This window comes from Acinonyx jubatus, chromosome E4, assembly GCF_027475565.1.
Source record: "Acinonyx jubatus isolate Ajub_Pintada_27869175 chromosome E4, VMU_Ajub_asm_v1.0, whole genome shotgun sequence".
Taxonomy (NCBI): Eukaryota; Metazoa; Chordata; class Mammalia; order Carnivora; family Felidae; genus Acinonyx; species Acinonyx jubatus.
Genome location: NC_069395.1, coordinates 66,275,144 through 66,290,735, shown reverse-complemented (window position 1 = coordinate 66,290,735; position 15,592 = coordinate 66,275,144). Strand labels below are relative to the sequence as shown.

The following is a 15,592-nucleotide window of genomic DNA, read 5'->3' as shown; positions in this document are numbered from 1 at the left end:
GTCTAGGTGGAGAGACCACAAATCAGGAAGCAAGTCAGCAAAATATCAGCTTGTGAGCATTGCTGTGATATGATCCCGGGAAGGTGACAGAGGACAATATGGGCGGTAGGGATGGGAACACGGGAACTTGGGGTCGTGCCCTGAGACCTCAGAGCAGACCAGCGGTCTGTGGGCTATCGGGGGGGGGACAGGAGATAGGTCCCTTGAGCCCTAAGGACTAGGGCCCCTGGGAGGGCGGCCTCAGCAGCGTGGGCCAGACCTGTGCCCCATGGTGAGGGCGGCGCCCCCCCCCCCCACTCACGGCTCCACGTGGTATGAGCACAGCCCCTCCCATCCCTGCCTTAGTCCTGCGGGGCGGGGAGCAGTCCCATCGTGGACAAGGACACGAAGAATACTCACGCCAGGCCCCCCGAGGAGCACCGGTGTGTCCCCAAATGCGGCCACTAGGGTTGGAGGCAAGGAGGCGACACAGGCTCCCGGGGCAGACCTGAATTTCCGTCTCCCTGCCGCATACTTCTCTCCACTGTAGAGCACAGTCCCTTTCGGTGGTGACCCAGGCGCATGTGCCTGCTACAGCTTTGAGCTGCATGATTATTTGTAAATACTTGACCTTTCAAAAGTTCATTGGATTTGGGGCGCCTGGGTGGCTCAGTCGGTTAAGCGTCCGACTTCAGCTCAGGTTATGATCTCACAGCTCCTGGGTTCAAGCCCCGAGTCGGGCTCTGTGCTGACAGCTCAGAGTCTGCTTGGCATTCTCTTCGTCTCTCTGTTCCTACCCCACTTCCGTGCACTCTCTCTCCCGCAGAAATAAATAAACTTAAAAAAAAAAGAATTTAAAGAGATCTTCATTATAAAGTCTTGATCGGGAATGGAATATGGCCATTTCAAGCATAAAACTTGATATAAAATATTATGTTCACAGACACAAGCTCAATGCTACCAATTGAAACCTTTGAAAACATCTTACTTGGGAGTGTTACGCTAGTTTCATGGTTAATATCTTCCTTAAGATGCAACTAGTTTTGTTTAGTGATTATGTAATGCAGAAAAATGAATAATGAAATTTTTTAAGCAATGGCTCCAAACCCCCTCCACTTTTCTTTCGTGTACCCTACAAACAGGATCCCTTTCTTTTTTTTTTTTTTTAATTTTTTTTTCCAACGTTTATTTATTTTTGGGACAGAGAGAGACAGAGCATGAACGGGGGAGGGGCAGAGAGAGAGGGAGACAGAATCGGAAACAGGCTCCAGGCTCTGAGCCATCCGCCCAGAGCCTGACGCGGGGCTCAAACTCCCGGACCGGACCGCGAGATCGTGACCTGGCTGAAGTCGGACGCTCAACCGACTGCGCCACCCAGGCGCCCCCAGGATCCCTTTCTAAGAGTAAAAAGATAGGAGAAAGTGGGAAATACCGCCCGACAAGACCAGTGAGGTAGCTCCCTGTGAAAACAGCCCCAAGGTGGTGGGCTGCAGCCCCAAGGTCGGGGTTCATTATACTATTCTTTCTACTTTGGTCATATCTTTGACAATTTCCAGGAGCGATCCCCGTCCTGCGAGCGCCGATTGTCACCAGAGCTGTGGGAGCCCCTGTGTGGATTTGAGCAAGGATGCGACTTCAGCTGATTTACCTTCTATAAAGGTGAGGAGAGACAGAAGTGGGTCATCCTGAGGACTTTTCAGAGGGAGGGACCAGCAGGACCACGAGGGGGAGAAGGGGGGTTTCCAGGAGGATGCCTGTGCTTTTTGGTGTGAGGACTGAGTAAATCACGGTGCTCTTTACTGGGCAAGACTGAAGGGCAAAACAGTTCTGGGGACAGCACTGGGATCCAAAGCCTCAGGATGGATTTTTCGATAAAGTGCAAAGGAGAGAATGTATAGATAAGAGATTGAATAGGCAGATCAGCCGTTTATTTGACTCCCACGATACCTACTGAAATATCTATAGATGAAATGATGTTAAAAAAAAAAAAAGTCTGGGATTAGCTGCAGAAGAATTCAAGTGGGAGAGGCAGGACAAGTGAGTAGATGAAATGCGAGACTGGTCACGAATAGCTCATTTTTGAAGCGAGATGATAGGTGCATGGGGGTTCATTATACTATTCTTTCTACTTTGGTCATATCTTTGATGATTTCCATGGCTAAGGACTACAGCAAATTCGGAAAGGTCCCTAACCGGGAGTGGAGTTAGGGTACTAGACCAGTGGAGACGGACAGATAACCCTGCTACTATCCTAGACTTCACATTCTTTGGGGGAAGAGACAGATAATACACAAGTAAACAAATAAGATCACAGAGCCCGATGCGGGGCTTGAACCCACGTATCGCGAGATCAGGACCTGAGCCAAAGGCGGACGCTTAAGCGATGGAGCCACCCAGGCGCCCCAGCCAAGAGCTTGAGAAGGAAGAACCAATTCAGGACTCACCCTGGTGCCCCTTCAGCATCCTGTTTTTGCCTGGGCAGCTCTCCCGCTCCATCGCCTGGACTGGAAAGCCTTCTTCTGTCGGCTACAGCTTTCTGCCACTCGTAGGAGCTCCAGAAGACCCCCTTCCTGTCCCTCCACCAAGCGCCTCTTCCTAGCCATGTTCCTAGAGATCATAAGCCCTATGAGGACAGGGTTGTTGCTTGCGCGGTCACTGCTGTGTTCCCAGCATCCAGAATTGTGCCTGACGCGCAGCTGTCACTCGATATATATTCACGCAGCGAGAGTGAACTTCCAGAATCCACCAGGTAAGTAACCCGACACGTACCCGGGTGCTTATGTATTCCACTCCACAACTAGAATGAACTTGTGGCCTATCTTCACAGGGATAGATAACACTTCCATTTCACAGATGGACAGTTCAGTTGGTTCAGATCATCCAAGACCCGAACGATTTCATGTAAAAGTCTCTCCCTTCCTTAGGAATATTTTTTACAGCCAAAAAAATAGACGCTCTGGAAAAATGGAGCCCGTGAAGGGAACGTTACCCACGTCATTTAACATTTCTCGAGGAGATAACGAATTTAATTGATGGGACACGGCTTTCCTGGATCGATTCAACAGCAAATATTTCGCTTCCCTGAAAACAAAACAGAACAAGCAAAACAAAACTCTGCTCGGCCTCAGTGACAGGAACTCTCCGCTAGCAGCTCTGCCTGGGCTGTTTTTTTGTTTTGTTTTGTTTTTTGCATGTGTGCTTTTAGGAGAGGCTTCCAGATCGCATGTGCTCTGCACAGCAACCACGGACACTTAACATCCATTAAATAATAATGAGACAGGAGGCCTGGAGTTTTTCTGCTGCTCCCAGGTCTGTCCCTTACTTAAGTGACCTTGGACAAACCCATTCCCTCCCTGCTCTCTGATTTCCGCGCTCCCGTTTCAGGGTAATGTTTACGACTAAGGTGCTTTATAAAATCTGGGGATCGCGACTGGCACTTCGCCCTTCGCCCGGGCGGCGTAGCTCCCGCGCTATCCCCCGGGGATGCCCGCAGGAGCCCCGGGGGAAGCGCCCGCGCACCGCCGTGCCGCGCTGGCGGGGCCGTCCCGGGGACGGTCCGGGCGTCCCGGGCCGCGGCGGGTCGGCTTCCCGGGCTACCGAGGGCTGGAAGGCGGGTGAAGGCGACCGTCCCCGGACTGCCCCTCCCTCCCGGCCGCCGCTCTGCGCCGCGCGCCAGCTGTGCCGGCCGCCCCGGCCGGCCGTCCCCGGGCACCGGGCCGCGGCCGCGGGGGGCCCCGGGCGGCCGGCGGGGAGGCGCGGGGACCGACAGGCGGGCCGCGCGGCCGCGCATTGTTGTCGCCCTCGCCGAGCACAGCCATCTTGCGTCGGGCGGCCCGGCGCCGCCACCTGCGGGGAAAGTTGCGCGCGGGCGGGCCGTCCGCCCCGGGGCCCCCGCGGCCGCGTAGCCCCCCCCCCCGGGCCGTCCCCCCCCCCCGCCGCCCCGCCCCCACGCCGCCCGCAGGCCCGGGCGTTCACCGGCCGCGCCCGCCGCCCCTCCCCCACCGCCCCTGGGCGCCCCGACCCCGGGCTCCGGGCGCGGGATGACGTGGGCGCCAGCGGGGTGGGGGGGGAGGAGGGGGCGGCGGGCGGCGGGCGGTGGGGGGGGGGGTAGCCGAGCGCGGGCGCGGGGCCGGGGGCGCGCGGGCCGGCGGGCCGGCGGGCGGCCGTCGCGGCGGGAGCCGGCGGCCCTCCGGCACGTCTTTTGTGTTTGTACACACTCGGCGCGAGGCGGCCGCGGGGAGGGAGCGGGCGGCGCGCGGGGGAGGGGCGAGCGCGCGCCAGCGAACGAACGCGCGGGGGGAGGGGCGGGGGCGGGGCGCTGGCGGGGGCCGGGGGCGGGGCCGAGCCTTCCCTCCATTGTGTGTGATTGGCTGGCGCGCGGCGCGGGGGCGGGGCGGCGTGTGTTGGGGGCCAGCCTCGGTGTCAGCCATCTTTCAATTGTGTTCGCAGCCGCCGCCGCGCCGCCGTCGCTCGCTAACGCCAGCGCCGCCTCTAGCTCGCCGAGCTCCAGCCGAAGGAGAAGGGGGGTAAGTTTCCCCGGCCGCCCGCCTCCCCGGGAACGGGCCCCGCTCGCCGCCCGCCGCCGCCCGGGCCCCGGCGCCGCGGGCACGGCCCCCCCCCCGGCCCCCCGGTCCCGGCCCGCAAACTTTTTGGCCCAGAAATGGAGGTGAGGAGCGAGTTTCCGCGTCCCCGAGGCGGCGGCGGCGGCGGCTCTCCCCCGTCTCTCGCCGCCTCAGCCCCACAGCAGCAGCCGCCGCGGCGCCGAGCCGCTCTCCCTCCTCCCCGCGCCCCCGGCTCCCCTTTCTTCGGCCAAATCCCGCCCGCCGCCCCTTCCCGGGACCCCAGACCCTCACCACGACCCGCGCGGGCCCCTTCCCTGCCGCCCCCGGGCCCCGGGCCCCGGTTTTCGGGCGGGAAAAGGGGGGAAATCGCCGCCGCTTCGCACCCCGGGCTAACTCGCTTTTTGCTGCCTCCCCACAGTTGTTGCTGAGCTTCACCATCTTGTCTCTCTTCTCTGGTCACCGACCATGTTTTCTCCCCCGTCTCTCTCTCTTCCCCGTTTCGAGAACGGAGGAGAATTTTTTCAGAGAGGGACATTTTTTTTTTTCTCCTTTTTTGGAGAAGCGGAAACTTGATGCATTGGAAATGCAAAAAAAACTTTTGCATTTTGGAGGGCGGCACGTGGCGGGGGATCGGGGCGTTTCGGAGCGGCTTGGGTGCGTCGTGCCCCCGGGAGGAAGGGGCTCCGGGCGCCGATTGTTGGCGTGTGGGTCGGGGCGCTGGGGGCCGCGGCGGGGGCGCGGGGGGCCGGGACCAAAAGTTTCCGCGGGCCGGCGCGGGCGGCGATCACAGCCCGGCTGCGGGGCGCTCGGCTGCGGCGGAGCCCACGACGGCCGGCCGCGGGACCGGGCTTTGTGGAGAGCCGGCCGCCGGGCGCCGCTGTCCCCTCCCGCGTCCCCGGGCGCCGTGTTGTCAACACGCTGTGGAAACGCGACCCCAGGCGTGTTTTCAGAGCTTCGCCCGGGTCCGTCCGCTGCCGGGCGCCCGGCGGTGGGGGGCGCGGGGCCGGGGGGGGGGACCGGAGGCTTTTTGCCGAAATTTGATTCGACCTTTCTGTGTTTTGTGGCTTCGTTCTTTGGACTTGTTTGCGGGTCGGATGTTTGCAGACGTTTCTGATTTCTACTTTAATTAAAGAGAGGGAGGCCGAGGCCGTTAGGGGGGTCTTTTTGTTTTGCCGTCGGTCTTTTGAGGGATGGTCGGCGTTAGAGGTCCCAATTTCCGAGTCCCACAGTTTGTTTCGAGAAGTCCTGTCTGGGTGGCAGGCGTGATCTGCACCCTGGCGAATTATATAACATGACGGACATTGTTGGGTTTGTTTTGTTTTGTTTTGTTTTGTGCTGGGCCTAATTTCCAGCCTGGCGGGGGCGGGGGCCGGCAGGGGCAGGAAAACTTGAACGTCTGGGGGGTCGTGTGTATGATTTTTGTTTTTGATGCTGGTAGGTAAGTGAGGAGGTCTCAGTACCATGGCTCGTACAAAGCAGACTGCCCGCAAATCGACCGGGGGTAAAGCACCGAGGAAGCAACTGGCTACAAAAGCCGCTCGCAAGAGTGCGCCCTCTACTGGAGGGGTGAAGAAACCTCATCGTTACAGGTATTTTTTTTTTTTTTTTTAAAGAGGAAATAGTGGGATAGAGTCCGTCTACGGAAGCAGCAATTGTAAAATATGATGAAAAGATGTATAACCAGCAGACTTTTTGATCTAGGGAAACCGATGTTTTTCTTCTTTTGAATATTTGCTAATACTTTAAAAACGTATGCGCGTGTGTGTCCCAAAACATAGTGTTGGGTTTTGTCGGAATGTTTTATTTCATTTGAAGCTGCCCAGAGCCCAAAGGAGACCTACTGAATCACCGATGATGTTAATGAGATAGGTTCTCGTTTTATTTAGTTGTTACGTTAGTAACGTGTGTTTTTAAAATAATAAAGTGCTTTTAAGTACATGTGTGAGGATGGACGCTCGTTTTTGGCAAAATAATACATTTTGATACCAATTCTATTTTAATAATACTCAAGGTGGGGTGTTTTGTTTGAGTAAAGTTCTCCTTCATTTACTTAAATTGGTGTATTTCCTTGTTAGCAGTCTGGTGTTGAGCTGCCCTCAGCAGTGTTGTTAAGGGCATCCGCCGTTAGAGGGCAGAAGCTGTCTGTACTTAGCCTCTGCAAATGATTTTATAGTTACTCTAAAATAAAAGCTCATAGAGTAGAAGAAATAAGTCAGACTTGAGGTACGTTTTTGTTGACACTTAGTAAAAAAAAAAAAAAAAAATGCACGAACACTCTGCCCTGTGGAAGGCACACCGCGCCATCAGGAGCATCCAGACTTCATTCCTGACGGATGAGCCGTAGTCAAAGTAAACGTGTTCTGGGAAATGGGCCTTGAATATACCTGAGTGTGTTTTTAAATGAAGCCCATTGAGTGGTGTTGGTGTGTCTTTTAGAAGAAGCAAAGCTAGTAATACCAAATTGACAAGAGTCTGAATGTTGACTTTTTATTAGTGGCCTCACACCCTCCCAAGTAATGATACGCTGTTGACGCCCCTGTGTTAAGACGAAGAAAGTGAATGGGACTCGGATAAATGCCCTGCTCAGAATCTTTCATGTTACGCTTTTTGCTTTCAAGGAATTGTTCTGTTACTCTCGACAGCTTTGAATATTCAGATCATAAACTGATGAGGGAAATTTTATACCCAAGCTAAAAAACAGAAAACGGGTGGTTTATTTTTTGGAAAATGACTGGATTTGTTAAAGCTAACCGCTTATCCTCGTATGTTTTTGTGTATGTCGATAACCATTTGTTTAATGTTGTTTTGTTTTGTGTTAAGGCCTGGTACCGTGGCACTCCGCGAAATTAGACGTTACCAGAAGTCCACTGAACTTCTGATCCGCAAACTTCCTTTCCAGCGTCTGGTGCGAGAAATTGCTCAGGACTTCAAAACAGACCTGCGCTTCCAGAGCGCGGCTATCGGTGCTTTGCAGGTAAAGTGGCGGGTGGGGACGGCTCTGAGAGTCGGCCGTCCTGCTGTGTACCAAGAACAGTTCTAAATCTTTCCACGTGCTGCTTTGATCGGCACAGCCCGTAAGGTGGGCCATACCTTTGCTTCGCCGTTGAGATGTCAGAAAGGTTAGCTTGCTCAAGGTCATACACACCGAAAATGCGACTTGAACCCATTTGGGTGACAGTCCTCATTTAAGCCCATCTGGCTCCGAACGGTATACCGTTCATTCCGGTATACCGTCTTTCAGTTTTTTAAACATTGCGTTGAGAACGGTGTCTTGAGGAAAAAGAACCCTCTTGTTCGGTCATGGGTGCTGCGGGACATTACAAAGATGTGGGACTAAGGTCTGTGTTGGTCATCAGCTTTAAGCAGTGATCGCTGGAAAAGGCATGGAGAGTTGGTGTCTTTCTGGATGTGCAGAGGCCACGCGAGAGGGGAGCGCGGTGTCGTTGGGGAGGCTGTGCACTGAGCTGAAGGAAGCACCCAGCTAGCTGGCATGGGCTTGGCCGTAGGGAGAAAAGGTGTGCTTCGAGATCAACACCGTACGTGTTAAGGGGCAGGGATGTCAGGACTTGGAGTTGGCCAAAGAGGATTATGGATCTCCGCTTAAATGGGAAGCACATTGAATTTAATCTCCACACCAGGTGTCAGAACTCTGAGAAGTACGGTCTTAGAGGTGGTTACATATCCATAATATTTGTGTCTTGTGCCAGCATTAAAACTTGAAATGCCCATGGGTAACATGCTTGATTAGGGGTGAGAATATAATTAATACCAATCACTAACGTGTAACCTGTTTTATATTGTGTTTGGCATGTTTTAGATCGGTGTATCTCAGACTACTGCCTCCATGAGAGCAGGGGTTTGGAAGTGACTAAAAGTGCGGATTTCTAGGCACCACAGACGTGAATCAGAATCTCTGGGGGTGCGGGGACCACAGTCCACATACACTCCATTGGAGGATTGTGAGGCTGCTGTTGCCGTGGCAAGCTTTGGCTTTACATGTGAGGGAGATTTGATAGGTGGGTTCTATGCTGAAGTGCGATTGGTTGAGCTGTTTCTATGGTTAGTCTGAACTGGGTTTGATTGGTGGATTCCAGGAGTAGGCATCCATTAAATTCTCAATGAATTGAAATTACTGAAATTTTAAACTACTAAAATCTTCTAGCGCTGGTACTTAAAACTCTTTTTTCTGTTTTAATCGTTGTTTACCGTAAGGTCTCCTTTTGTCTATCACTACAGTTGCAAGTCACATTTTGCCCGCTGTATTTTCCAAGATTGTCAAGCATTTGATACAAAGCTGCTAGTTTTGGTTCCTAGTCCCAGTTAGCCGGGACTGTGCTTAAAGAACCCATTATACTGGGAAGTCCCAACGCGTTCGTGTTAAACGGTCGGTCCGTGGTAGAGCCTTGTAAATGGAGATTACTAAGCAATCTGGGCAAAACACTATTGTCTTTCCAGTTCAGGTGTAAACTTCATGGTCACTGGCATGAAGGTGTGTGGTTTAGGTTAGCAAGTGTTCCTGTATTGGTTTTGAGCACAATGTTTCCTTCTGCTGCCTGTACTCCAGCAGTTAGATGGCTCTTGTTTGGAAAGAGTAATCTTTGTTACCAGTTTTTTTGTGCACGTGTTTGCTTTCTGTATCCACGCACTTCAGTTCTCTTAAAGACAGGGATGGAGAATTTGCTGGTGAAAATAACAGAAAAGAGCAGTTGAAATAAAATTCAAAAAGTCACTTTATTTTTGGTTTAGAATCACACAGTTGACAAGTTTCCTAATAGAACTAAATGAGATGGGGAGGTGGTGCAGGGGGGGTGAGGGGTAAAGAAATTAGTCTGGGTTTGCCATACGATACTCAGGAACGGACGGACTTAAAATCTAACCTTTGTCTTTAATGTCTGAGAGTTTAGACTTGAGGTATCTTCGTGTTAAAAACGTAGATATTGGTGTTTCGAAATGGTGGGAGAATCAGACATTGAATATAGTCAACGCGTTGTAAATTAACATTTCCTTCTAGTTGTAAGATATTTTTTCTTTTGCCATTATCTCAAAATTGGTTTGTTGGGCTATAAATTTATGTGGCAGTCTTTCGTTCCCATTAGAGCCTTCCCGTTGAGAAGGTTTTAGGATCTGTGTAATAGAATTAGAAATATATGGGTCATGGTCAAATCCCCCGTGGGTATAGAATACTCTCCCAGAGCCGACCAGACATAACCCTATAAAACCAGTAGCCGGCCTCCAAGACAGAAGTGAGAATGGCCACGTGCCATTCGGAGCAATACCAGGGAGCCCATGGATCATTCTGCTCTTAAATGGTCTCAGAACCACGGGACCTGTTGGCTTATCCATCTAGCAGCTCACAGTGCTACGTTTTGCAGAAGCATTCTGGATGGGCGTGAGGCTGGGTGAAACAAAATCGAACTGGTGTCTTGCCTGAGGAACGTCAGTCCTATCTGATGCATGTGGTGAGCCCATCGGAGCCCATACTATGCCTTGGTCTCCACACCTCTCAGCCATTCCTTAGAATATTGTAAGAATGAATCCCCGGCTGGTAAGGGCTTTTGCTTTCATTACATCCTTTGGAACGTTTGCATGGAAAAGATGTAAACTTACTTGGGGTTAGATTTAAAAAGCAAACATTTGTTGAACATCTACTTCAAGGCCAGGCGTCGTGAGTAGAAAACAAGACTCTGTTATAAAGTTATGTACATAAGAGGGTGGCTCTGGCTCCGCTGTACGAGGCCAGAGAAGCAGCAGGGAGTCTGGAGGAAGGAGTTCAAGGCTTTGTGCCCTCGGGAGCTGGGAGTGGAAGCGCTTGCTTCCTCCTGCTCGGAAAGTCTGAGCTAGACCTTCGTGGGTAGATAAAACCTGACTCTTAAATGCAGCAGGAGGCTCCTGGGGGGCCCAATCAACTAATTAGCTCAGGTCATGATCCCGCGGTTCCTGAGTTCGAGCCCCACATCCATTAGTGTAGAGATTCCTTGGGATTCTTTGTGTGTGTGTCTCTCTCTCTCTCTCTCTCAAAACTAAATAAACATTAAGAAAAAACGCAGCAGAAGAACATTGTAGGGGTTGTAAAATTTAGAGGAAACAAGTTTTCATAGAAGAGAGACATAAGGCAAAAAAGTTGAAGATATATAAATGTGAAGGGCGTACTTTTTCACAAGATGATAATGTGAACCAGTTGAATTAATTGTTGCTGCGTTGATGCTTGGGAAAGCAAGTCTCCGTAGTTTTATTGCAAAATCACAAGCGAACCTGCCTATTCCTGTCTACATCTTTTGTGTTATGTAGCATAAGTGGCTGAAATTGCTCAAATGTCGGGTGGCATCATTTTTAGCTTTATTGTTACCTAAGGGTTCCGAAATGGAAAATATTTTTTTTTATTAGGACAAAAACAGCAACTACAGGAATCTTGGTTTTTCTGAGTATCTCGATCAGAGAAGTAACTTTTCTACAGAGAAGGCGACAAGGCCAGACAGCCCCGTCTAATGCTCCTGAGCCACTAAAACAGCTGGGCGGGTGACCGGACTGGCAAAACGGTTTCTGCCTCTCGGAATGAGGAAGCAAATGTGACTTCGGCTAAAGGACTCTTTAGCTTTTCAGACAGCTGTAAGGTCTACTAACCTGACTTGCCAAGTGTCCGTGAACAGTTCCCACAGCTGGCGGTTTCTGAGTGGTGATAGAGAGAGGGGGGTGCCTTCAAAGACTCCTCGAGTGTAATGAGAAAAACTGGAGGGATCCATATTAATACGAGAGGGGAGAAGGTCACTGCGGGTTGGGGAGCACAGAGGAAGGTGCGCTTGGAGGGGGCACATCTAGGCAAAATAGGTCCAAGAATGTAAAGAACACCAGCGTGTTGTGTTCTGGGACCCGTGGGCCCCATGTGCTAGAACGGAGGTGGAAAAGAAAAGGTTGATGGGGACCATGTGATGGAAGCCAGTTGTCCGCTGTGTTGGATTATTGGCAAGCAAAGGTTCAGGCAGATACTCCGGGGCGAGTGGGATTCGGGATGAGGAGGACGCTGGCGAGGAGACAGGATTAGAGTCTAAACTGGAGTTCCTGGATTAAATGGGATTCACCGAAGACATTTCGGTGGATAAGAGATCGCGTGTTAACAGGAGAAAAATCGAAGCTTAGTAATGAAATCGTTTGACTCTTGTGTAGTTTGCTGAAGATTTCCAAGCTCGAGCCTTCCGCTTTTCCTAAACTGCCTTTCAGCTCGTCCCCCAGGTTTTAAAACGTACCTGTTTGGTGAACAGGTCAGCGTCTCCTGGAGCGGCTTTTCAGAGGTCCGAAAACCTCATCATCTGAACCGGTACAGACTTCCCCGTGGCGGGTGCTAATAACGCCATTGATGCCTTTTTCTTTGCTCCTTTGCAGGAGGCAAGCGAGGCCTACCTGGTGGGCCTCTTCGAAGACACCAACCTGTGTGCTATCCATGCCAAACGTGTAACAATTATGCCAAAAGACATCCAGCTAGCGCGCCGCATACGTGGAGAGCGTGCTTAAGAATCCACTCTGATGGAAACCGTTTCATTCTTTAAAAAAAAAAAAAAAAAATTTTCTCTTCTTCCTGTTATTGGTAGTTCTGAACGTTAGATATTTTTTTTCCATGGGGTCAAAAGGTACCGAAGTGTATGATTGCAAATGGAAAAATCGGGGACAGAAATCAGGTATTGGCAGTTTTTCCATTTTCATTCGTGTGTGAATTTTTAATATAAATGCGGGGACATGAAGCATTAATGCAAGTCAAAATGTTTCAGTGAACACGTTTCAGCAGTTCAACTTTATAACAATTATAAATAAACCTGTTAAATTTTTCTGGACAATGCCAGCATTTGGATTTTTTTAAAACGAGTAAATTTCTTATTGACGGCAACTAAATGGTGTTTGTAGCATTTTTATCATACGGTAGATTCCATCCATTCACTATACTTTTCTAACTGAGTTGTCCTACATGCAAGTACATGTTTTTAATGTTGTCTGTCTTCTGTGCTGTTCCTGTAAGTTTGCTATTAAAATACATTAAACTGTACCTGCTTTTGGTCTTTATTCTCACCCCTGCCCGTGTAGTTCAGTCACTTGAACCTTTAAGAGTCATTTTAGTGCCAAGCGGTTTGTCACCTCCCGTCTGAGACGAGACCGTTGAGAGACGGAGAAAGGATACGTTTTGTGTGGAAAGGAAGCTGGAGCTGTTGGTTTTCCTCCTGGTTTAAAATTTGCAGAGAGTAAATCTGTTCGTGAAAACCAGATCTTGACCCTTTGGATACGTGGTGCTCCAAACGGGCGAGTCCCCCCCCCCCCCCCACCCCCCCCCCCCCCGGCGGAAGCACATGGAAACGGGGAAACCTTCCTGAGGCCTGTCCATTGACAGACCTGCGCCGTTGAACTTTGCTCGGCACGTGCAACGGTAAGCGTGGCTCCGCAGCGAGGGCCCTGGAGGCGCGTCCACCCCGAGGTGACCGGTCAGGCCCCAAGACTTGCTTCCCGGCGCGGTTTCCCTCGGGGAGGGGAGCGCGCGTTGTGCGGCCGGGAACGCGGCCCTGGTGGACGCGCTGGTTCTAACGCCGCAGCGCGTGGAACTGCTCTCGAGTCCGGCGGAACTAGGTCATCGACGGGCCGAGAACAGTCCGGGAGAACGTTGGGCTGCCGCGCCGCTCGTTCACGGGCTCTTTCTTAACTTCATTTTCATTTTTATTTTTTATGTTGATTTATGTTTGACAGAGCATGGGCGGGGGAGGGGCAGAGAGGGAGACACATTTCAGAGCCTGCTTGCAGTTTGTTGACGTGGGGTCATAGTTTTGTGTTTGTTCTTAAGTAAACTCTGGTCCACGTGGGGCTTGAACCCTGAGGTCCGGAGTCACATGCGCCACCGACTGAGCCGGCCCGGCCGCCCCTTAAGAGCCAATTTTTAATGAGCTTCCCCAGTCCGGTTTTGGCAGGCGCGCACAATAGGCCCTCGCCGCCTGTTCGTGGAAACGGACGGCAGAGCGGGCGTCTCCGATGGGGTAGGAGAGGCCGCGCTTTGAGCCGAGTCCCGTAGGGTTTGTACTAAACTGTGCTTTACAAAGCCTTAGCTTTGCCAACTAAAAAGCCTGTTTCTGCCTTTCGCATGAAGCGGTCACGGTACCCGTTAACCCATCTTGTTGAGTGAGGAGTCCTTAACTGCTGCGGTCCGGGCACGAACATACAGTAAGTCGCAGGTTACAAAACGGGGCGGTTAGAAGCCGCCCGGGACCGCATAGATGAGGCTGGCGCTCCGCGCACGCTGTGATGGGCTCGTCCCGATATTCCACGGTCTGTCAACATCTGATGTGTTCTATTCCGAGGAGGTGGGGAATTCATTCCTACTTACAAAGGAAGCGATAACTTCGGGAGGATTATTCTTCGTTACCGGTGTGTACGACTCACACAGTTTTAGTTCGGGGCCGTTACTGGACTCGCGTCTGTGAGTGACCTGCCGGCCCCTTGGTCCCTGGGTTCATGCTCAGTAACAGGCTGGTAATCCTCTCCCCTGCTACGCTTTGGAATCCTTACCTGACAACGCCGCCCGGGAAAAGTGCCCAATCGGATTTGCCCCCAAAGTGACGGGGGGGGGGGGGGGGGGGGGGGGGGCTGCGGCTCAACTCCGTACGCCTGGTTAAGCTCAGTCTTCCACGTCTTCAACAAGCTGACCCACTTTGGAAGACCAAAGTAACTTGGCCAAAACAGCCAGTTAGCGCCCCTTAGGCTTCCAGAAAATATTCCTAAAGTCTTACGGAAGAAAAACCCGACATTACAGGGTAAGATACAAATTTAGGTTCGGTAGGTCTTGGGAAATCAGGGGAATACTTGAACTGGGAGAACTTTGGGGCAGGAATTTGGAGACCGTTCTCTTAAGCAAGTGGAGCGAATGTCACCTGGCTGATAGACTTGGGTGAGCGGGTGCCCGAAAGTGCCCAAGTTGTTTCCCCTCCGATCTGCACAGTCTAAAATCCGAGAGGAAATAAATTCCAATTTGCAGGCTTGACCCTATCAAGGATCTGCTAGATGCTGAGGATGTAAAAGCATAAATGCCCCCAACTCAACAGCCGGGACGGGGTCACCCTTCTCTACCGATGTCCTACATGAAGAAGCTTGTCCGAGGTCACAGTTCACCCAGACAGGATTTGGTCTCCATTGACTCCGTCCAGGGCCTCGCCCTCCCACTGCCATGCTCTGAGCGTTGTCGTTTTTGCTGGGAGTGACAGACGTTAGGGAAAGTCTCTGACAGTGGGAACAAGTCAGGAAAAAGGACAAAACTGGGAAGGAGGGGGACAGATGATAGAAATCACAGGAAAACCCTCTGCCTTTTTTGCCACCTGTTCCGTCTCCAGCAGTCCCCTAAATTCCTCCCTCTCACTCACTTCCGTAAATCCCATTGACTCCAAAAAGGCATCCAAGCCTTTGCAGTGACACTCCTGCCCCCTACTCCAAGCTGCCACCTTCCACCCGGACCACGGCAACACCTTATATCTGCCCCCCACCCCCACCCCCACCCCCACCCCTGGCCCTTCACACAGCCTTCGAAGAAATGCTGCTAAAGCCAATCATTTCAGGACGTCCCCAACTTAAAAAAATACCGAATGGTCAGGGCGCCTGGAGGGCTCTGTCGGCTGAGCATCCGACCCTTGATTTCAGCCCAGGTCATGATCTCACGGTTTGTGGGTTCAAGCCCCACGGCGGGCTCTGCACTGACAGTGTAGAGCCTGCTTGGGATTCTCTCCCCCGCCCCGTTCCTCCCCCCTTCCCCTTGTGCTCTCTCTCTCAGAATAAATAAACTTAAATTTTTTTAATTTTATTTTGAGAGAGAGAGAAAGCACGAGTGGGGGAAGGACAGAGAGGGAGACACAGACTCCAAAGCAGGCTCCAGGCTCCGAGCTGTCAGCACAGAGCCAGATGTGGGGCTTGAACTCATGAGTCGTGAGATCATGACCTGAGCCCCCCAGGTGTCCCCCCCCCACAATTCTTTTAAAATATCAAATGGCTTCCATTGCACACTGACTACCACCTAAACTCGTTGGCTCATGAGTCCC

The 15,592-nt window shown here is 52.0% G+C and overlaps 1 protein-coding gene across 1 annotated transcript; it reads left to right on the top strand.

The window, feature by feature from the left end:
* Window positions 1-4,352: 4,352 nt before the first annotated feature.
* Window positions 4,353-12,573, top strand: LOC106968593 (histone H3.3A). Its single transcript, XM_027046347.2, has 4 exons — window positions 4,353-4,505; window positions 5,980-6,130; window positions 7,362-7,515; window positions 11,919-12,573. The coding sequence occupies exons 2-4, from the start codon at window positions 6,003-6,005 to the stop codon at window positions 12,045-12,047; spliced, it is 411 nt and encodes a 136-aa protein (XP_026902148.1). The 5' UTR covers window positions 4,353-4,505; window positions 5,980-6,002; the 3' UTR covers window positions 12,048-12,573.
* Window positions 12,574-15,592: the final 3,019 nt, after the last annotated feature.